The sequence below is a fragment of the Typopeltis vanoorti genome, chromosome 24 (assembly GCF_054136105.1).
Source record: "Typopeltis vanoorti isolate ZY-2024b chromosome 24, IOZ_Tvanoo_1.0, whole genome shotgun sequence".
Classification (NCBI taxonomy): domain Eukaryota; kingdom Metazoa; phylum Arthropoda; class Arachnida; order Uropygi; family Thelyphonidae; genus Typopeltis; species Typopeltis vanoorti.
This window is the reverse complement of record NC_143572.1, coordinates 7,003,357-7,021,639: the sequence shown is the minus strand read 5'-3', so window position 1 is coordinate 7,021,639 and position 18,283 is coordinate 7,003,357. Positions and strand designations below refer to the sequence as shown.

Genomic DNA, 18,283 nt, shown 5'->3' with positions numbered 1-18,283 from the left:
TGAATCCAGTTGACCAATCTGACATCCAGACCCATGTGTTGCAACTTGAATATCAGCTTATCATGTGGCACCCTGTCTTTGCTACGTCTAGGAAAATGGCAGTATATGCCTTAACCCTCATCTAATGCTCTTGTAACTTTATCATAAAAGGCGATAAAACAAGAGCGCCCCTTCACAAATCCATCCTGACTCTCACTGATAATGATGTATAATTGGTTGCTGCTATAATCCAGGGGATATTCTATACTCTGCAGGGAACAGAATGGATTTACTAAAGGAAGGTCATGTTTTAGCAATTTGCTAATATTTTCTAACAATGTTACTGCCGAGTTGGATAAAGGAAATGGATACACTATGATGATGTTAGATTTTTCTAAGGCATTTGATAGGATACCACACGATAGGCTGTTGCGTAAACTGGAGGATATGGGATTGGAACATAATCTATTGACTTGGATCAGAGGATGGTAACAGACAGATATCAAAAAGTGGTATACATTGTGGGTTAATCTGCCAGATTTAAGGTAACCAGTTGTGTACCTCAGGGTTCAGTCCTTGGGCCATTATTGTTCAATCTATACATTAATGACTTCAAGCAGGGTCTGTCATCTGATTTGCAGTTGTTTGCTGATGATGCGAAGATAGGCAGGGTAATCATGGTTGTTACTGATATTCAGCAATTACAAAATAATTTGAATATACTAAAAATCTGGGTAAACAAAAATGGCTGTCAGTTTAGTGTTAGTAAGTGTAAAGTTATGCACTTTGGCGTGATTAGAGATCCAGCGGCATATTATATTAGCGGAGTTATGCTACAAAAAACTGAGGAGGCAAGGGATCTTGGTGTATTGGTGGATAAGAATTTAAAGTTCAAAGGTCACATAGCAAAAGTTGCAAATACAACTCAGAGGATAATTTCAATGCTGAAGCGAACCTTGACATGTAAGGATAAGGAAGTAATTTTGCCTCTTTATAAGGCTTTGATAAGCCCATACTTGGATTACTGTGCACAGATTTGGTCTCCTGGGTTCCAAGGGGATAAAGAAGCTGTGGAAAGGGTGTAAAGAAGAGTTACAAAGATTATATCCGGATTATGGGATTTAGATTGTGAGGACAGATTGCGAGTATGTGGATTACAGACTCTGGTTAACAGGAGAAAGAGGGGTGATATGATAGAGGTCTATAAACTTTTGAATGGGTGTTATAGCATTTCAAATGATGAAATTTTTCATTATATGGAAGGCGTGGAGAGAACACAGGGGCATCCATGGAAGTTAAGGTTGTTCTCAGTCAAGAAAGGGGTAAGAACTAGGTTTTTCTTTCAGAGAGTAGTGAGTGAGTGAGTGGAATAATTTGCCCTTAGGAGTAGTGAGTGCATCTAGTGTAAATGAATTTAAGGGAAGGTATGATAGTTGGGTTGGATAATTTACAGCCTGCCTCGATGAGTCTTTGACTCCCTGGAGGCCTCAGATAATAATAATAATAATATAAGGGAGAGTATAGATCATATGCATTGGGAAATTAGCACAGTGAGTTCATTCGAGTAATTATAATGGGGAACGTAGTGGAAGGAGGAGGAATGATCAAATTGAGGGAAGTAAATGGAGTTTATACAGCTGCTGAAAGATAATTATCTGAGAGAAGATGTAATGGAGGAGAACACAAGGTTTGAGAGTACTACAACTGGTCATATCATCAAAAACCTTAACAGTAACCAATCTGGCTACATTGTCTATGCTTGGGAAAAGTGATGATCATGAAGAGTGGCCTGGGAGATTGCCAGACATGGAGAATTTTCTGTTAAGAAGGGAAATGTGTGGAATTACAAAGCAGGTAATTACCACAAGCTGAGGAGTCGGCTTTCAGTAGTGACATGACATAAGAATTTGTAGGGGGAGACATGTTGGTGGTGCATTGGAGGTGATTTCTTCTTCTTAGAACCAGAAGAAGAAATCACGTGAGAGTCAGATTGATGAATGGCATCATTCAGCAGGAATTACAGACAAAGAAAAAGTTGTGGAAGGAATATAAAGAAAAAGGTAATCAGTATGTCCATGAGCAGTACAAGAACATAGAAAATAAATATCAAGAAGGTGGTAATATTCTGGAGGCTATAGAAAATACTCAGAAATTGTGGAAAAGAGTACCATCAAAGGAATTAGAGATGAGAATAAAAGGGACATGAAAACTTGAGATAAAGATATTCCTGATGTATGAAGTAATTATTTTGAAAGACTTCTAAATGAACTACCAACAGGAATGCAGTCAGGAATTCATATCCATACTTGAAGTAGAGAAAGTCATCAAAAACCTGAAATGTGGAAAGGCAGCTAGAGTAGACGATATTTGACCAGAAGTGCTAAAATATGGAGGTATAAAAGTTTTACAGTGGCTACACTGAAAAATTCAGAAGGCCAGGTGTCAGAGGGTTGAATTCCTGATAATTGGAGCAGAGCACTCATACCCATCTATAAAAAATGTGAGTAAACTTGAATGAGAATTATTACAGATTTCCCTACTGAGTGTTCCTGGTAAGATTTATGAAATGACTAAGAAAATTGTGGAGAAGAAACTTGGAGAGGAACAAGCTGGGTTCAGTCCAAAGAGAGGTTGTCAGGATCTGATTTTCACTTTAAGACAAATAATTGAGAAATCATGGGAATATAACAAAGATCTATATTTAATGTAGATATCTAAGTTTTGTAGAGCTGAAAAGGCATATGACAAGGTGCCAAGAGGAAAACTGTTCAAACTCCAGTTATATTATATAAATGGACATGTTATATCAAGCAATACATAGTGTTTATTTGAGTTGTAAATCAGCAGAATTGAAGGAGGCACATGAAGGTTTGATGTTAAATCAACTGTGTGACAAAGGTGTACATTATCTCCACTGTTATTCATCATCTATATAGATCACATTATGAAGGAAAGCTTTATTAAACCTGATATCAAAATTGGATTTGTTAATCTTGGCTCTTTACTTTATGCAAATGACGTTATACGCCTAAATAAATCTGACCAAATTGCATAACTGCTAATAATTTTGATATGAAAATCTGCATTAAAAAGACAAATGAAAATAGGCAGAATAATTGAAAACATAAACTGCATCCTGAATAAAGAACCTATAGAACAAGTAAAACATTTCAGCTATTCAGGCACAATTTTTAGTGAAGATGGCAAATTAAATTTTTGAAATAGACAGCAGAATTAGCAGAGCTGGTATGGTAGGACATTAACTGAATAAATTTATGTGGAATAAGAGAGAATTTTCAAAACACTAAACTAGCTGTATACAAGAGTGTGTTCAAACCAATTTTAACTTATGGATCTGAGAGCTGGGATAGAAATAAAACTCTTGATTGAAGACTGGAGACTGCAGATATGAGAATCCTGATAAAGATTAGGGAACTGAACAGATGGCATCAGTGGCACCATATCTTCACTCATCTTACTCCTGTAGCAACATCCACGATCTTTTGCCTGCTCCTGCTCACATTCAATGACATTGCTTAATCCATAAGCATGCTACACTTTTTGCACACCTAAACTGTCATCTCTCCTATTAATCCTCTCTACATAAATCTTTAGTCTCTCCCCAAGCATATATATTTGCATTCACGACACCTCACCATTTTCGAAACATCTGTGTCACTTGCATTCATCTTTTGCACTGAACTGTCTCACTGCCATTTTACTCACACTCAAAGCTGGACACAAGAAACACAAAGAAATTTAATAAATGTAGAACTTTAACTACACCGAACACCGCCTACCGATCTCAGCTATCATACAACAATATTGAAATAGCAAATTATTGCCACACACAGTTTTAAAATTTAAACTTATCTTTTCACAGTAATCTCAAAAAACACCTCTCTCTCTCTTTCTGTTGCGATTACCACGTTCGATATCAAAGAGTAGTTTGTGGAGGAGTTAAGTCCAGGAGAAGGCAAGTGACTCGTAGCATATCACAGGACTCACTACTTTGTCCTCTGTTGTGTAATAGGTACATCAGTGATATAGGAAATAATTTGACGGGAAATATGCAAAACTGGGAAGAGCAATAGTAAATATAGGTGGTGTATAGATCCTTCAGGATGCCTTAAATAGACTGTCATTATGGGCAAAGGTAAATGGCTACCAATTTAATGTGGTCAAATGTAAGGCGATGAACTTTGGGAAGACGAGTTTACAAGTTGTGTAGATGGCGTTGGTGTAGATGTGGTTAGTGGAGAGAGAGTTGTAGAGTAGGTGACCTCCCTCGATGAGTCTTTGAACTCCCTAGAGGTGTTACGTAATAATACTAATAAAGCCCTGGAAAGTTAACCAGACAGGCATCTCTTCAAATTGGAATTCCACGTGTACTGTGTGGCATGTTTTATGACAGCATCTATATTTAAGGCCCTACAAATTTACCCACGTATAACATTTGAAGAAAGACCATAAGAAGATAAGCCAGGATTTCTGTATGGGAGTGATCAGTAGGATAGAACAAAATAAGGACTTTTTTGGATACAGTTGTTTTCAGTGGTGAGTGCACTTTTCATGTAAGTGTGCAAGTAAACACTCACAACTGCAGAATTTGGGGAAGTGAAAATCCACATGGCATCGTAAAACATGTTCGCGATACCCCCAAAGGCTAACACTTTTTGTGCCACAAGCAAGAAGAAAGTGTATGGATCCTTGTTTTTTTTCCAGAGTTTACCACACTGGTGGTGTGTATCTGGAAATGCTACAAGGGTACCTAATACCACAATTAGACGACGAAAACCAACGGATGCTTACATTTCTAACAAGACAGAGCACCTCCTCATTACCTGATAGATGTAAGATCGTACCTTGACACCTGTTTTGCAGACAGATTGATTGGTAGAGAGAGGCGAATGTAGCATAGCCACCATGTTCCCCTGACCTTACACCGTTAGTTTTTTCCTTTGGGACTTCGTGAAAAATCAAGTATTTGTACCAGCCAATTTGGATGAACTGTGTTCCAGAATTACTGTCTCCATTGCGGAAGTTATGCCATATATGTGATCAATTTCCTGCCACATGTGGCAGAAATTGATCACAGATGGGACATCTGCAGAATTACTGGAGGCAGTCATGTTGAACTTTTAACTGTCGTGTTGAAATTTCAAGAGTTACTCTACATTTGTACAGTAATAAAAATTGTTCATCTATTGCTGTGTATACCTTCCATTGTCATTCAAAGTTGTTTACTCCCTTTTGAAACACCCTATAGATAATGAATAACAGTGGAGATAATGTGCACCCTTGTTGCACACCTGATTTTACCTTAAACCATCTTCTTGTACCTCTTCAATTCTAACTGCTGAACTGAAAGCTTAAATAGAGGACTATGTATTATATATATAGTGATATAATGATAATGATCCATTTATACCATATAACTGTAAGTTAAGGGGGATAGTAAATCCTGTATTATTTTACACCCCGGCTGTAAAATAATATGGGATTTATTATCCCCCTTAACTTAATTTATTTCACCAGAAAAATAGCCTCTTGGCTCTTTATCGTAGTAATAATAATATATGAGTACACCTGTCTGACAATTCGTTAGTAGGGGTATATGTAAGTTCGGTTCACTTAAACCTTAATAAACCTTAATATTCCAGGTCTACCTACTCACTGATGAGACTTCAATAAGGGTCGAAACCAGTCTGGGTAGTGACCTCTCCCCATAATGTAAAACAGTAATACATCTCCTAGGAGCTGCGTTTTACATTATGATAAAATATTAAGGATAGTGACGGAGCTTGCTCCACCTTTGCTCCGAGTTGCCCGAGTGTTGTACTACCCAAGTGATTACTTACGCTTGGACTCGCCGATAGTTCTTCAGCATGAAACTCTTAGATTTCGATCTCCGAGTTTAATCCCCGGCTGTAAAATAATACAGGATTTACTATCCCCCCCCCCTAACTTAATTTATGTTGCCGGAAAAATAGCCTCTTGGCTCTTTATCCATATAACTGTAGCATTGTGAAGAACTTTCTTCTTGGCACTTTGTCATATGCCTGTTCCAGATCAAGAAAACTTAAACACAAATCCTTGTTACATTCCCAAGATTTCTCAACTACTTGTCGTAAAGTGAAAATCTGATCCTCACAACCTCTGTTTGGTTGTGAACCCAGCTCTTGTTCTTCTCTAGGCTTCTCCTCCACAGTTTTTTTAGCTGTTTTCCAGGAAGTAGAGAAATTCCTCAGTAATTCTCATATTCAAGTTTATTCCCATGAGAACTCTGCTCCAATCATCTGGAATTCAACCCTCTGACCAGGCTTTTTGAATTATGCAGTGCAGCCACTGTAAAATGTATCCTTCCATATTTGAGCATTTCTGGCCAAATTTCATCTACTCCAGCTACCTTTCCACATCTCAGGTTTTTGATGACTTTCTCTACTTCAAGTACAGATATGTATTCTGGACTGTATTCCTGTTGGGAGTTTCCTACCATCATGCAGACACTGCTTGTTTCATTTAGCAGTCTTTCAAAATAATTACTCTAGACATCTAGAGTATCTTTATATTCAATTTCCATGTCTCTTTATGCAGTTTCGATTCCTTTTACAGTACATTTTCCTCCATTTCTAAGCTTTTCAATAGCCTCTAAAATATTTTGCCACCTTCATTGATATTTATTTTCTATGTTCTTACCAAAGTCTTCCCATGGCTTTTGTTTAGCTAGTTTTACACAGTGCTTTGCTTTACTCTATATTTTTCTCTGTATTCTCTAACAGCACATGCTGACTTACTTGTCAAGAACTTTCCATTTGCTTTCTTCTTTTCCTTCACTGCCTTTGCATTGAAGTATTGTTGACATGCTCTGTAATTGAGCAAAATTCAGACACAATTTCCACTTGACAGCATCATCCAAAATTATCAGGTGGAATAAATAACACAATGGTTTATTCCATTGAATTGTTTTGTAATGAAACTACTCTGCCAGCCCATAAATTCCTCCTTTGTTTTATATATAGAATGGTGACCTCATTAAAAGAGAAACTTTAATCTTGGAAAGACTGATATTTTTGTTTTGAATATTGCAAATTTAAGATTTTTTTGATAATTGCATTCTGTTTTCTAAAGTCATCTAGTGTTTTCATGCAGATGAAATCGAAGCATTTTTATTATTTTAATATGTTGGAATGGATGGCAAAAGTGTAAATACTCTTTGTAAGACTTATCCCATATTACAAAACCCTGCTGTAGAGACCAAACATGAAATTTGTTCAAGCCACTTCAGGCTTCAGTCAGGCAGGGCATTGGTCTATCACACATCAGGCAATGAAATTTATCTCTCACTTGAAGATGTTCACAAAACATTCATGCTAACAGTGGGATTCAAATTCATGGCCATCCAAAAGGTTGGGAATGGATACGCTACTCAGCGAACCAGGCAGACATTCACTTGAGGTATACCCCACACACACTTTTTTTTTGTAAAGAAAATGTTAATGTTAATATTGCTGCATTATTTAGTATTAAATCACATTATTTAATTTAAAAAGTAATTGAAATGTTTTATGTTTGTAATAGGTGTATATAGTAGTTCAGTAGACTCGGCATCCTTTCTTTGCCCTTTGGAATCAGCGTCATCTGTAACTAAAAAACCTCTGGTAAGTAACAGTTTTTACCTTAGATCTTTACATTTATCAGATCATCACGTGTCTTTCCTGTCTATGTAACTGATCTTAATGAACTTGATATGAATTAGAGCTTGGCTTACTGTCATAGATCAAAGTGACATATGCAATGAGAGTAATGATATGTGTATGCCCATTCTTTGCCTTCTCATAAAAATACTGTTGTCTCCTAAAATAATAATAATGTGCTATATTTGTCTATTCTTGTTAAACACACTTCCATTAGTAAATTTAAATAAATTTCAATAAAAGATGCATTTTTTGCCTCCACCTCATAAACTTCAGGAAACAACATGCATCTGCTGTAGATAGCGGCATGGAAGGTAGGTTTCTACTTAGGTATCTGCTCGATGCAAGATAATGGTGGGAATCTTTTATAGCCCCTCACTCTCAAACCATCTGCACAGTTAGACTAGTGGCTATGTGTTTTGCAACCATATTCCTGGGGAAGGAGTGTCCTAGGTTCGATTCCTGTCGATGACATGAGGAGCTTAAGGATGTTTCTCAGCCACAGTCAAGTTAGTCGGTCTTGGGCGTGGACATCAGGGTTTTCTCCCCAGTTTATCTGGGGTTTTTCATCTCACAAGCAGGCCATACCAGCCCAGTGAACACACAGGCTACAGTCATAGGATATAGTACTTAATCCTATGATTGTAGCCTGTGGACTGCCCTTTAGGAGGTCCACAGGTTACAGTCAATAAACCAGTCCTAAAGGGCGGTCGAGGAATGGGAGAACCCACCCGTGGAAACAAAAAATAACCTCAAACCGGTAGGGCCTATGTTTGAATCTCACTGCATTTGTAATTCATTGTCTTTAGGGCAAGAATAGAAAATTGCACTCCTCAAATATAGTGTCACAGCAGTTATTTTGCAGAAGAAATGGGTACATAAATGATAATTAAATTAATAACAGAATAATGTAATAACTTTGTCATTCACTATATTGACTGGTGACATGAATATTTTTCTTGGACCATTGACAGACCAAAGCTTCAGTAGCGAGTAAGGATTTTGAGGAAATGGGGGATGAATGACTTCATTCTAGCAAGAATTATTTCCGCAATTGATTCACAGCAAGTGCTTGAAACAGGGGAGTGGTTTTACTCCGTGAAAGAAGAATAGAAATTATGGTAATGATGCTAATATAAAGGATACTGAAGAGAAAATGAAGCTTGTACACTGGACTAGAAGCACCATATATCTAGTGATTTGTGGCATCCATTAAATATTATCACATATTTAAACATCACTGATTCAGTCAGTAGAAATAGTGTAGAGATGTCAATATTGATAAGCACAGGGCTCTGTGCTTGGACCATTGTTGTTTAATTTGTATATAAATGATATAGGAAATAGCTTAAAGGGAGATATACAGTTGTTTGTTGATGATGCAAAGTTGGGTAGTGCAATAAAAAATCAAGCTGATGTTGAAAGTTTGCAGGATGATTTAAATAAGCTGGTAGAATGGGCAAAAAGTAATGGATGTCAGTTCAGTGTGAAAATGTGTAAAGTCATGCATTTTGGGATTAATAGATTACCAGCCATGTACTACATTGATGGAACAGTACTCCAAGAGATTGATGAGGCTAGAGACTTAGGGGTGTTGGCAGATAGGGAGAGGAAGTTCAGGGGACACATTGCTAAGGTGTCCAAGATTGCACATAGGATTACTTGGTTGTTGAGGAACACACTGACATCCAGAGATAATACTTCCACATTTGGATTACTGTGCTCAGGTCTGGTCACCTGGATTCCTTGGAGATGAGGAGGCTGTGGAGAGGGTTCAGAGAAGAGTGACTAAGTTGGTGAGTGATGTAAAAAATGCTCCCTACATTGATAGATTGAGAGCTTGTGGATTGCAGAGGTTGGTTGATAGGTGGAGAAGAGGGGATATGATAGAAACATTTAAATTACTGAAAGGTTTTTATAGGATTGATGCAGGGGAAATGTTTTTGCTGTGTGATAGTGATGGATGAACAAGAGGTCATCCCGGAAATTAAAGAAGAGTGTGGTTAACAAGGGTGTGAGAACAAGGTTTTTTGCCTGGAGGGTGGTGAATGAGTGGAATTCATTGCCTGACTTAGTTGTGAGCTCTTCGTCTGTAAATGAATTCAAGAAGAGATATGACAGATATTGTTTTGCTAGTTTGGGTCTCCCATGATGAGTTTACTGACTCCATGGAGATACCCGTAATAATAATAATAACGGTAAGTTTGTGAAATTATATATGAATGCTGCTAAGCGATTTATTTATTGACTTCACTGGGTGACAGATCTAAATGTTTACCTGCTATTCACATGGCTGCAAAGCTGAAATTTTGTATAGTCACTTTCAGTGTGTAACCGATAGAAAAATCCAAAACTATAAAATTTTTGAGTTTAGCAAAATATTTTTTAAAGTCATGTATCTCTTTACCCCCAAAAACAGTCCAAGATATTTTCCATTGTATATAGCTTAAAAATAGACAAGCACCTTGCACCAGAGTTCTATCATTTCCAGGTTTTTTTTTTTGTTTTTTCAGAAAATTTAATTAAAAAAAATTAATAATATTGGTGGTCTGTTTTTCAAATACTCTACAGTATCTTCTGTTAGGTGCAATTACATTATATAGATAGATAGATAAAATCCTCATTCTTCATTGAAGAAAGGAATAAAAAATTCAAATATGAGCTTAAAATTGCTTTTTTGTCTACCATTATTATTTCTTGGATCAAAATGACTAGCTAACAGTATATCTAATTGCATTTCACAAAAACCTATATCATGCATGTATATGCAAATTTACTTCCATTTTAAAATTCTTTATTGGAGTTTTTCATTTCTAATTATCATCAGCGGTTTCTTTGATTGAGAGCCAGAAAAAAAAATTAACAAGCATACCAGTTTTACCCAGTTCTAATTACTTAAGGACCAATGTTTCATACATTGCCTGATTGAATTATTAATGATGTTTGTCACTGATATCAAGTTCAGAGGAAAGATGTTCGGATATAAATGCAGGCATCTCCTTTAGACACTGGAAGCTATTACTATTCTTTTTTAAAGGCTTCACAAAATTTTTCTTCAAACAGAGTTGAATGTGGGGCAAACAGTGACAAGAGAACTTTTTTTAGGCTTAACAAGGGAAGAATGCCAAACTTTCTTTCTCCTGGCAGCAAAACCTCATGATGGTAGTTTTTAGCTTGATTATCTGACTTGATAAAAAGCATCAGTAATTGTAAAGTTTAGCTGCAGTGAATGTGCATGCAGTCACTTGAAAGTCAGCACAGATGTTTTATCCATATTCATCATAGTTAATTTAAAACACAAAGTCATATTCTCACAGAATCCTTTCTTATAGATAGCACCTGCTAATGGAATAGAATATTTATTTCCAGTGAGTAGAAGCATGGCTCTCAAACCAACCTTTGATGCATATATAAACAAATATAATTACAACATTTACCTAAGAAACACTAGAGAAAATCTGCATCCATTTGTCACTAGGTTCCAGCAGCGATTTGTGCATGACTTGCATAGGAAGCTAGACGGTTGCTGGAATATCATCATCCCAGAGCAAGGCCCAGTGCTTCTTAAACTATATTCTATAGAACCTTAGATTCTGTTGAAACTTGTAGGGTGGGTCAGGACACACAGACATTTAGAACTTGTATTAAATGTGGTTTTTGAAAAAAAAAAAAAAAAAAAACCTTCAGTATATGGAGAAAATGTTAATTTTTATTAGACTGACTTATTTCTAGAATAGTTATGTTACTTTTTGTTTGTAATATTATATACTATGTGTTTTCATGATTAAAATCATTCATTATAAGGTTTAATGGAATGAATCTAGCACATATAAATAAACACAATTTTAATTGATCCTATATTTCATCTCAGTCATTCAGATAGACGACATCAGGGGACAATTTTAAAATTGCAAAAACACACAAAAATCTATGAAACAATTAGCGGAAAAAATTAGACTGAAAGTCTAAAGTCCTATGAGGGGCACCTCTATGGGTGCTGTTGATTAAAATATTTTGCTGCAACAATTCATTGTTGTAATTCCTTTCCAATAATTTTTATGAACATTTTCACAGGAGGTTCCATGAAAAATATTTTTATATAGGGTTCTGCAGTCTCAGAAAGTTTAAGAAATGCTACTCTAGCTCAGTGAGATGAAATTTCTTTTATAGATGAGAAGCCATCCTGAACTGTAGTGTGTCCCGTGTATCAAGAAAAGCACTCTTCCTTTTTTATTTTGCAGTTTTCTCGTATATTTTTTTAATCCATTTTTATCCTATTTAATATGTATTTGTAAAATGTAAATAGTCTGTTCCAGTTTTTCAAATGTATATTTTTACTAATTTTGATAAAATATATAATATATAAGATGCTCCATCAGGAATTTGCTGAACTTCATTGATTCCTTGAGTGATTTTAAGCAAAAAATACATAAGCCTATAAGTTTCAAATCAATTACTTTAAGAAATGAACATCATTTTAGCTCTTATAATGAACACTCAAAATATTCTGCCTTCTGCTTAGTTAATAATTAATGCTTTTTCTATGCTTTTTGTTGTTTGTTGGTTATTTCAGGCAGTCCCAGTCTGAATGATTATGGTTAGTAGATATAGCTGTCCAAGGAGAAGGGCTGCTTAATTACTATCATTTCCCCCCACTTCTGTAGGTTTTCAGTAGATCATGAAGGAAAGACAGCCTTAGGGAAGATGTGTGACAAGCGTATCTAGAAAAGGAAGAGTATTATTGTTTTCAATCTTGATAGTGAATTGGATGCATTTGTAGTGATGGTTCAGTTGGCTTAAGAATATATTTAACATTTGATGGCAGTGGGGCCAAATGGCAAATATATTGTCCATTTGAGCCAAACTTTGGGCTTCGGACACTGAATCTAGAGCTTGTTGCTTAAAGTCTTCCATATAATGGAAATGGGGATGTGGGTTCAATGTTGCAAAATGTAAGGTTTTAAAATTTGGAAAACAAAGATGGGATGCAGAATTTATGCTTGGTGAGAATATATTGTTGGAGGTAGAGGAAATAAGAGATCTGGGGGGTGATAGTGGATAAGGATCTAAAATTTAATTGGACACATCGCCAAAATTGTGAAGACAACACAAAGGCTTCTGGGAATGATGCAGAGGACACTGACGTGTAGAAGTAGGGAGATTCTTGTTCCGTTGTATAAGGCTTTGATTTGGTCCAGATTTGGTCACCGGTTTTCAGAAGGATGAAGAGATGTTGGAAAGGATCCAAAGGCGACTGACTAAGGTAGTAGACCTCTGGAATGTCGAGTATGAGGAAAGATTGAGAAGATGTAATTTGCAGAGTCTGGCTGACAGGAGGAAGAGGGGAGATATGATAGCGACCTACAAGTTGGTAAGGGGTTGTTATAGGATCAATGGTGGAGAAGTTCTACAGAGAATAGTGGGAGATCAGGGGAGAACCAGAGGTCATCCCTGGAAACTGTATAAAGACGGTGTGAGTAGGGGAGTGAGAGGCAGGTTTTTTTCCTGCAGAGTTGTGAATGATTGGAATGCCTTGCCTGAGAGTGTGGTGTCTGCAAGGAGTTTGAGTGTGTTTATGATGAGATGTGTGTGTGTGTGATAAAAGGGCCTCCCAGATGAGTCTCTGACTCCATGAGGTCTTGGGGTAAAAATAATAATATAATAGTTATGGGGAGAAAGGAAAGTGGTGAGTAGCTACCTTTAATTTTGTAGGTGAAAACCTATGCACACAAGCCAACATAGACTCGTACCACCATTCAACACAAAAGCTAAGGGCCATCAGCATCCTCAAAAATAAAGCCCTAACAATTTGTTCTGATAAGCAGGCCCCGAAGAATGAGTATAAAATTATAAGTAATGTTATAACAGAAAAACAGTTCACAGTAATGCTGCCAAAGATTACAAAAATGCTATAGCCATTCCTTACATTAAAGGAAATATCTGATAAAATAGACAAAACACTGTGTAAATACAATATTATGGCAACATTCAAGCCATCCACAAAATTAAAAATCCTACTCAACTCCTCTAAAGATCCTCTTTCCTACCTTGCCCACTCAAAAATATACAAAATCAAGTGAACCTGAGTATATGGGAAACAGGAGGCAAAATCCCAATATGAAAAGATGAATGAGACATTAACTTCTTTCATTATTGATAAACAGATCCTTTTGATCATGAATTTATCCTACAAAGGGGAAACAGGATGCAAAATCCCAATAAGAAAAGATGAACACAAATGACACATTAAATCCTTTCATTATGGATAACAGGCCTTTCTGATCATGCACTTCGAATATGACACAGAGCTGATTGGAAAGCTGCTCATTTCTTTCATAGTGCCAAAACTTAGTATGAAAGTTTTGGCACTACGAAGAATAGTGCCAAAACTAAGAATTATCATCATCAAATTCCTGCCATGTACCCTCAAGGGGTGTACAGGATATGACAGTACTACATGAAAAAATTACATCATTACTAACTTCCTATCTACAATTTTCCTCCAAATCAGTCTGTTACTTGTCAAGACTCCAACATTATCAGATCTTATATTTCTATCGTCTAAGGCACTTTGTACCGTATCAATCCACCTATATCTTGGTCTTCCTCTGGGTCGTTTTCCTGCCAACTTGGCAAAGAACACTTGTTTTGCTAATCTTTCCTCTCCCATTCTATTTAAGTGACCATACCACCTGAGATTAGCTCTGCTAATGCATTCCTGGATGCTGACAATGTTGAGTATTTTCCTAATATCCTCATTTTTAATATGACATTGCCATTGATGCCATCTGTTCACGCCTCTAATCTTTCTCAGGACTCTCATATCTGCGGTCTCTAGTCTTTGGTCAAGTGTTTTACTTCTGACCCAGCTCTCAGATCCATAAGTTAAAACTGGTTTGAACACTGTCTTGTATACAGCTAATTTAGTGTTCCGACTAATTTCTCTCTTATTCCATATGAATTTATTCAGTTGACTTCCCACCATACCAGCTTTGCTGATTCTGTTGTCTATTTCTATATTTAATTTACCATCTTCAGTAAAAATCGTGCCTAAATAGCTGAAATGTTTTACTTGTTCCACAGGTTCTCCATTCACAACACACTTGACATTTTCAATGATTCTGCCTATTTTCATTGTCTTTGTCTTTTTATTGCTGACCTTCATACCATATCTATTACAACAGCTATTCAATTTAGTCAGAGAATCTTGCAGACTTGTAGCGGATTTATTTAGAAGTATAACATCATCCGCATAAAGCAAAGAGCTGACATTAACATCTCCAATTTTGATATCAGGTTTAATACCACTTTCCTTCATAATGTGATCCATATAGATAATGAATAACAGAGGGGATAATGTACATCCTTGTCTCACACCAGATTTAACATTAAACCATCTTCCTGTACTTCCTTCAATTCTAACTCCTGACTTACAACTCAAATAAAGACTAAGTATTGCTTGATATAATGCCCCTTTGACACCATATAACTGCAGCATATTGAATAGCTTCTCTCTTGGCACCTTGTCATATGCCTTTTCCAAATCGACAAAACTTAAATACAGATCTTTGTTATATTCCCATGCTTTCTCGACTATTTGTCGTAAAATGAAGATCTGATCCTGACAGCCTCTATTTGGCCTGAATCCAGCTTGTTCTTCACCAAGCTTTTCTTCCACGATTCTTCTCAACCGTTACTCAAGTATACTTGCATAGATCTTGCCAGGAACACTCAGTAGGGAAATACCTCTGTAATTCTCACATTCAGTTTTATTTCCCTTTTTATATATGGGTACTATGAGAGCTCTACTCCAATCATCGGGAATTCGTTCCTCTGTCCAGGCTTTCTGAACTATGCAGTGCAGCCACTGTAAAACTTTTATACCACCATACTTCAGCATTTCTGGTCGAATATCATCTACTCCTGCTGCCTTTCCACATTTCAAGCCTTTGATGGCTTTTTCGATTTCAAGTATGGATATGTATTCCTGACTGCATGCCTGGTTAGTGTTTTTTATCACTGTGCTGTCATCACTGCTTGTTTCATTTAGCAGTTTTTCAAAGTAATTATTCCATACTTCAAGGATATCTTTTTCTCCTGTTTTCATGTCACCTTTATCAGCTCTAACTCCTTTTACAGCACTCTTTACTCCATTCCTAAGTTTCTTCAACAACCTCCAGAATATTTTGCCACCTTCTTGATATTTATTTTCTATATTCTTGCCAAAGTCCTCCCATGACTTTTGTTTAGCTAGTTTTACACATTGTTTAGCTTTCTTACATTTGTCTCTGTATTCTGTAAGAGTAAAAGCTGACTTATTTGCCAGGAACTTTTGATATGACTAAGAATTATGGATTAGCAATTCCTAGACCCACCTGTAAACTCATATAGTATTTAGGTATAGAACAACAGAAGAATGAGATGGCAGGAATCCTAAAACCTCTAAACACAAGAAAACCTTAACAGGACTGTAGAGAAGGTAACAAGTAGCAATTAATGTAGTTTCATTTTTAATTTACATATATATAACATTGTTGTTATAATAATTATTATTATTAGCTTTATTTTCTTATACACACACACTAGGGGACCCTGCCCTCTGACGCCTATGCACCCCCCCCCCCGCCGTGTTCCGGACTGGTAGGCCAGTTCTCCTTGCATTCTGATGACTCGAATTTTGAAGATTCGACACGCAGGGGCTACCCTGAGTGTCGAGTCTTCAAAAGGTGGGCTCTGGTGCCAAACCCCCGTGTTCCAGATTGGTAGGCTGGTTCTTCTTGAATTCCGATGACTCAAATTTTGAAGACTCGATACTCAGGGTAGTCCCTGAGTTTCAAAACATTTCAAATAACTTGACAAAAACATTACATAAAACGTTACAGCCTACATCTGTTTCCAATTTCAGTTTATCATTTTATAGTATAGAGTAGATATATAAGCCATATTATGGGCAAACCAATAAGTCTATCTCACCACGACTCTAAAAGCATCAACGTGATATCTCGTACAACAGAACCCGTGCAAGCGCCCTCTCCAGTCATGTTCTTTTCTCTGCCAACTCTAATTTAGAAGAGTATCAACACCAGATAGACTGGAATCTTATTCCAAATATCCATAAATGTCCTGATAAACTGGGCACAACACTTATTTTGGGGCCAGTTTAGTCTGACCCAGTCACTGTGTTGGAACGTATGTACATAGTGCGCGATTCTTTGATTGTGAAGCACGTGACTAGCAAGCGTGTTTGTTTAAAACGCTTATTTTGGGACCCATTTAGTTTGGCCCAATCACTGCGTCTGTACGTAAATAGCGCACGATTCTTTCATTGTCTTATTATTTATTCTTGTTGTTGATATGTTTTATTGTTTTTGGTGTGTTTAATTATTGTTGTCGTTTTTTGTTATAATTTATTTTAAAGTTTAAATTTTTATTACGTTCATAAACAATACATTTTAACTATGAACAAAATCGATAGTTTATTGGAATAACGTTTCTCGTTATTAAGGCTAGAAGAAAAATTGGAAATCAAAAGACTTGGTGCATACCAACCCAGAGATGTGTTATTACTCAACAAGATGTTGAGTAATATGCACATAAGTTGAGTAAGTTAAAAAACAAAACAAGAACAGTTGAGTAAGGTAAAAAAACAAAACAGTTGAGTAAGGTAAAAAAACAAAAACATTTTATGGAACCTGGTTTGACAAGAAATCATGGCTTATGGTATGAGTGATGAAAAAAAAATCTTTGTTCTGTTTTTATTGTGTTTTGTTTGATGGCGAGAGCTTGTGTTGTGGACACTCAGTGGCTTTAATGACCTAAACGATCTTTCCGAGCGAATACAAAAACACAAATCCAGTAAAATTCATATAAACAAATGCAGTACAATTTCAAATGTTCGATAAAATGAACATCTTATCTTCCATTGATACTGGATATCGTCTTAATATAAAGAAACATAATGAATTAGTTGACAAAAATAGACATACTTTATCGCGGATCATAGACTACATAAAATTTTGTGGTGTACACGAACTGCCGTTAAGAGGACATGACAAAACCATCGATTCGAACAATCGAGGAGTGTTTTTAGATATGGGTTCATACACAGTTACATTAGATAGTGTTTTAAACATTCATCTTGAAAATTCAAAAGCAGCAAAAAATACTTCAAAAACCAACCAAAATGACATTTTAGACTGCCTGTATGAAGTGTATATAGAAGAAATTAAAAGTGAAATTGATGAGGTGAGTTTTGTTTCCTTGCAAGCAGACGAGACAACCAACGTATCTTGTTGTTTGCAGTTCGTAATTATTTTGCGTTACCTAAAAGATTCTCAACCAGTTGAAAGGTTTCTAGCATTTATTGATGTTCTTGATAGGACTGCTACGGGACTTACAAACATGTTAAAAGAAGAACTGAAATCTTTTAGTCTCAACAAAAAATTGATTGCACAGACCTGTGATGGTGCAGCAGTAATGAGCAGATCACGAAATGGAGTACAAAGTTTAACGAAGAAGTTTACCTATTATGTTCACTGTTATGCATATCAGCTGAATTTAATTTTAAAAAAAGTCTGTTCATCAAATAAGTGAATAAGAACATTTTT

General features: G+C 36.3%; 1 protein-coding gene across 1 annotated transcript in view; it reads left to right on the top strand.

The window, feature by feature from the left end:
• The window catches only part of RhoGAP1A (Rho GTPase activating protein at 1A), a 587,523-nt gene that overhangs the window by 37,376 nt on the left and 531,864 nt on the right, over window positions 1–18,283 (top strand). The window contains exon 4 of the mRNA XM_090414103.1: window positions 17,557–18,149. Coding sequence (XP_090270229.1) covers window positions 17,557–18,149 — 593 coding nt within the window. The remainder of the gene's footprint in view (window positions 1–17,556; window positions 18,150–18,283) is intronic.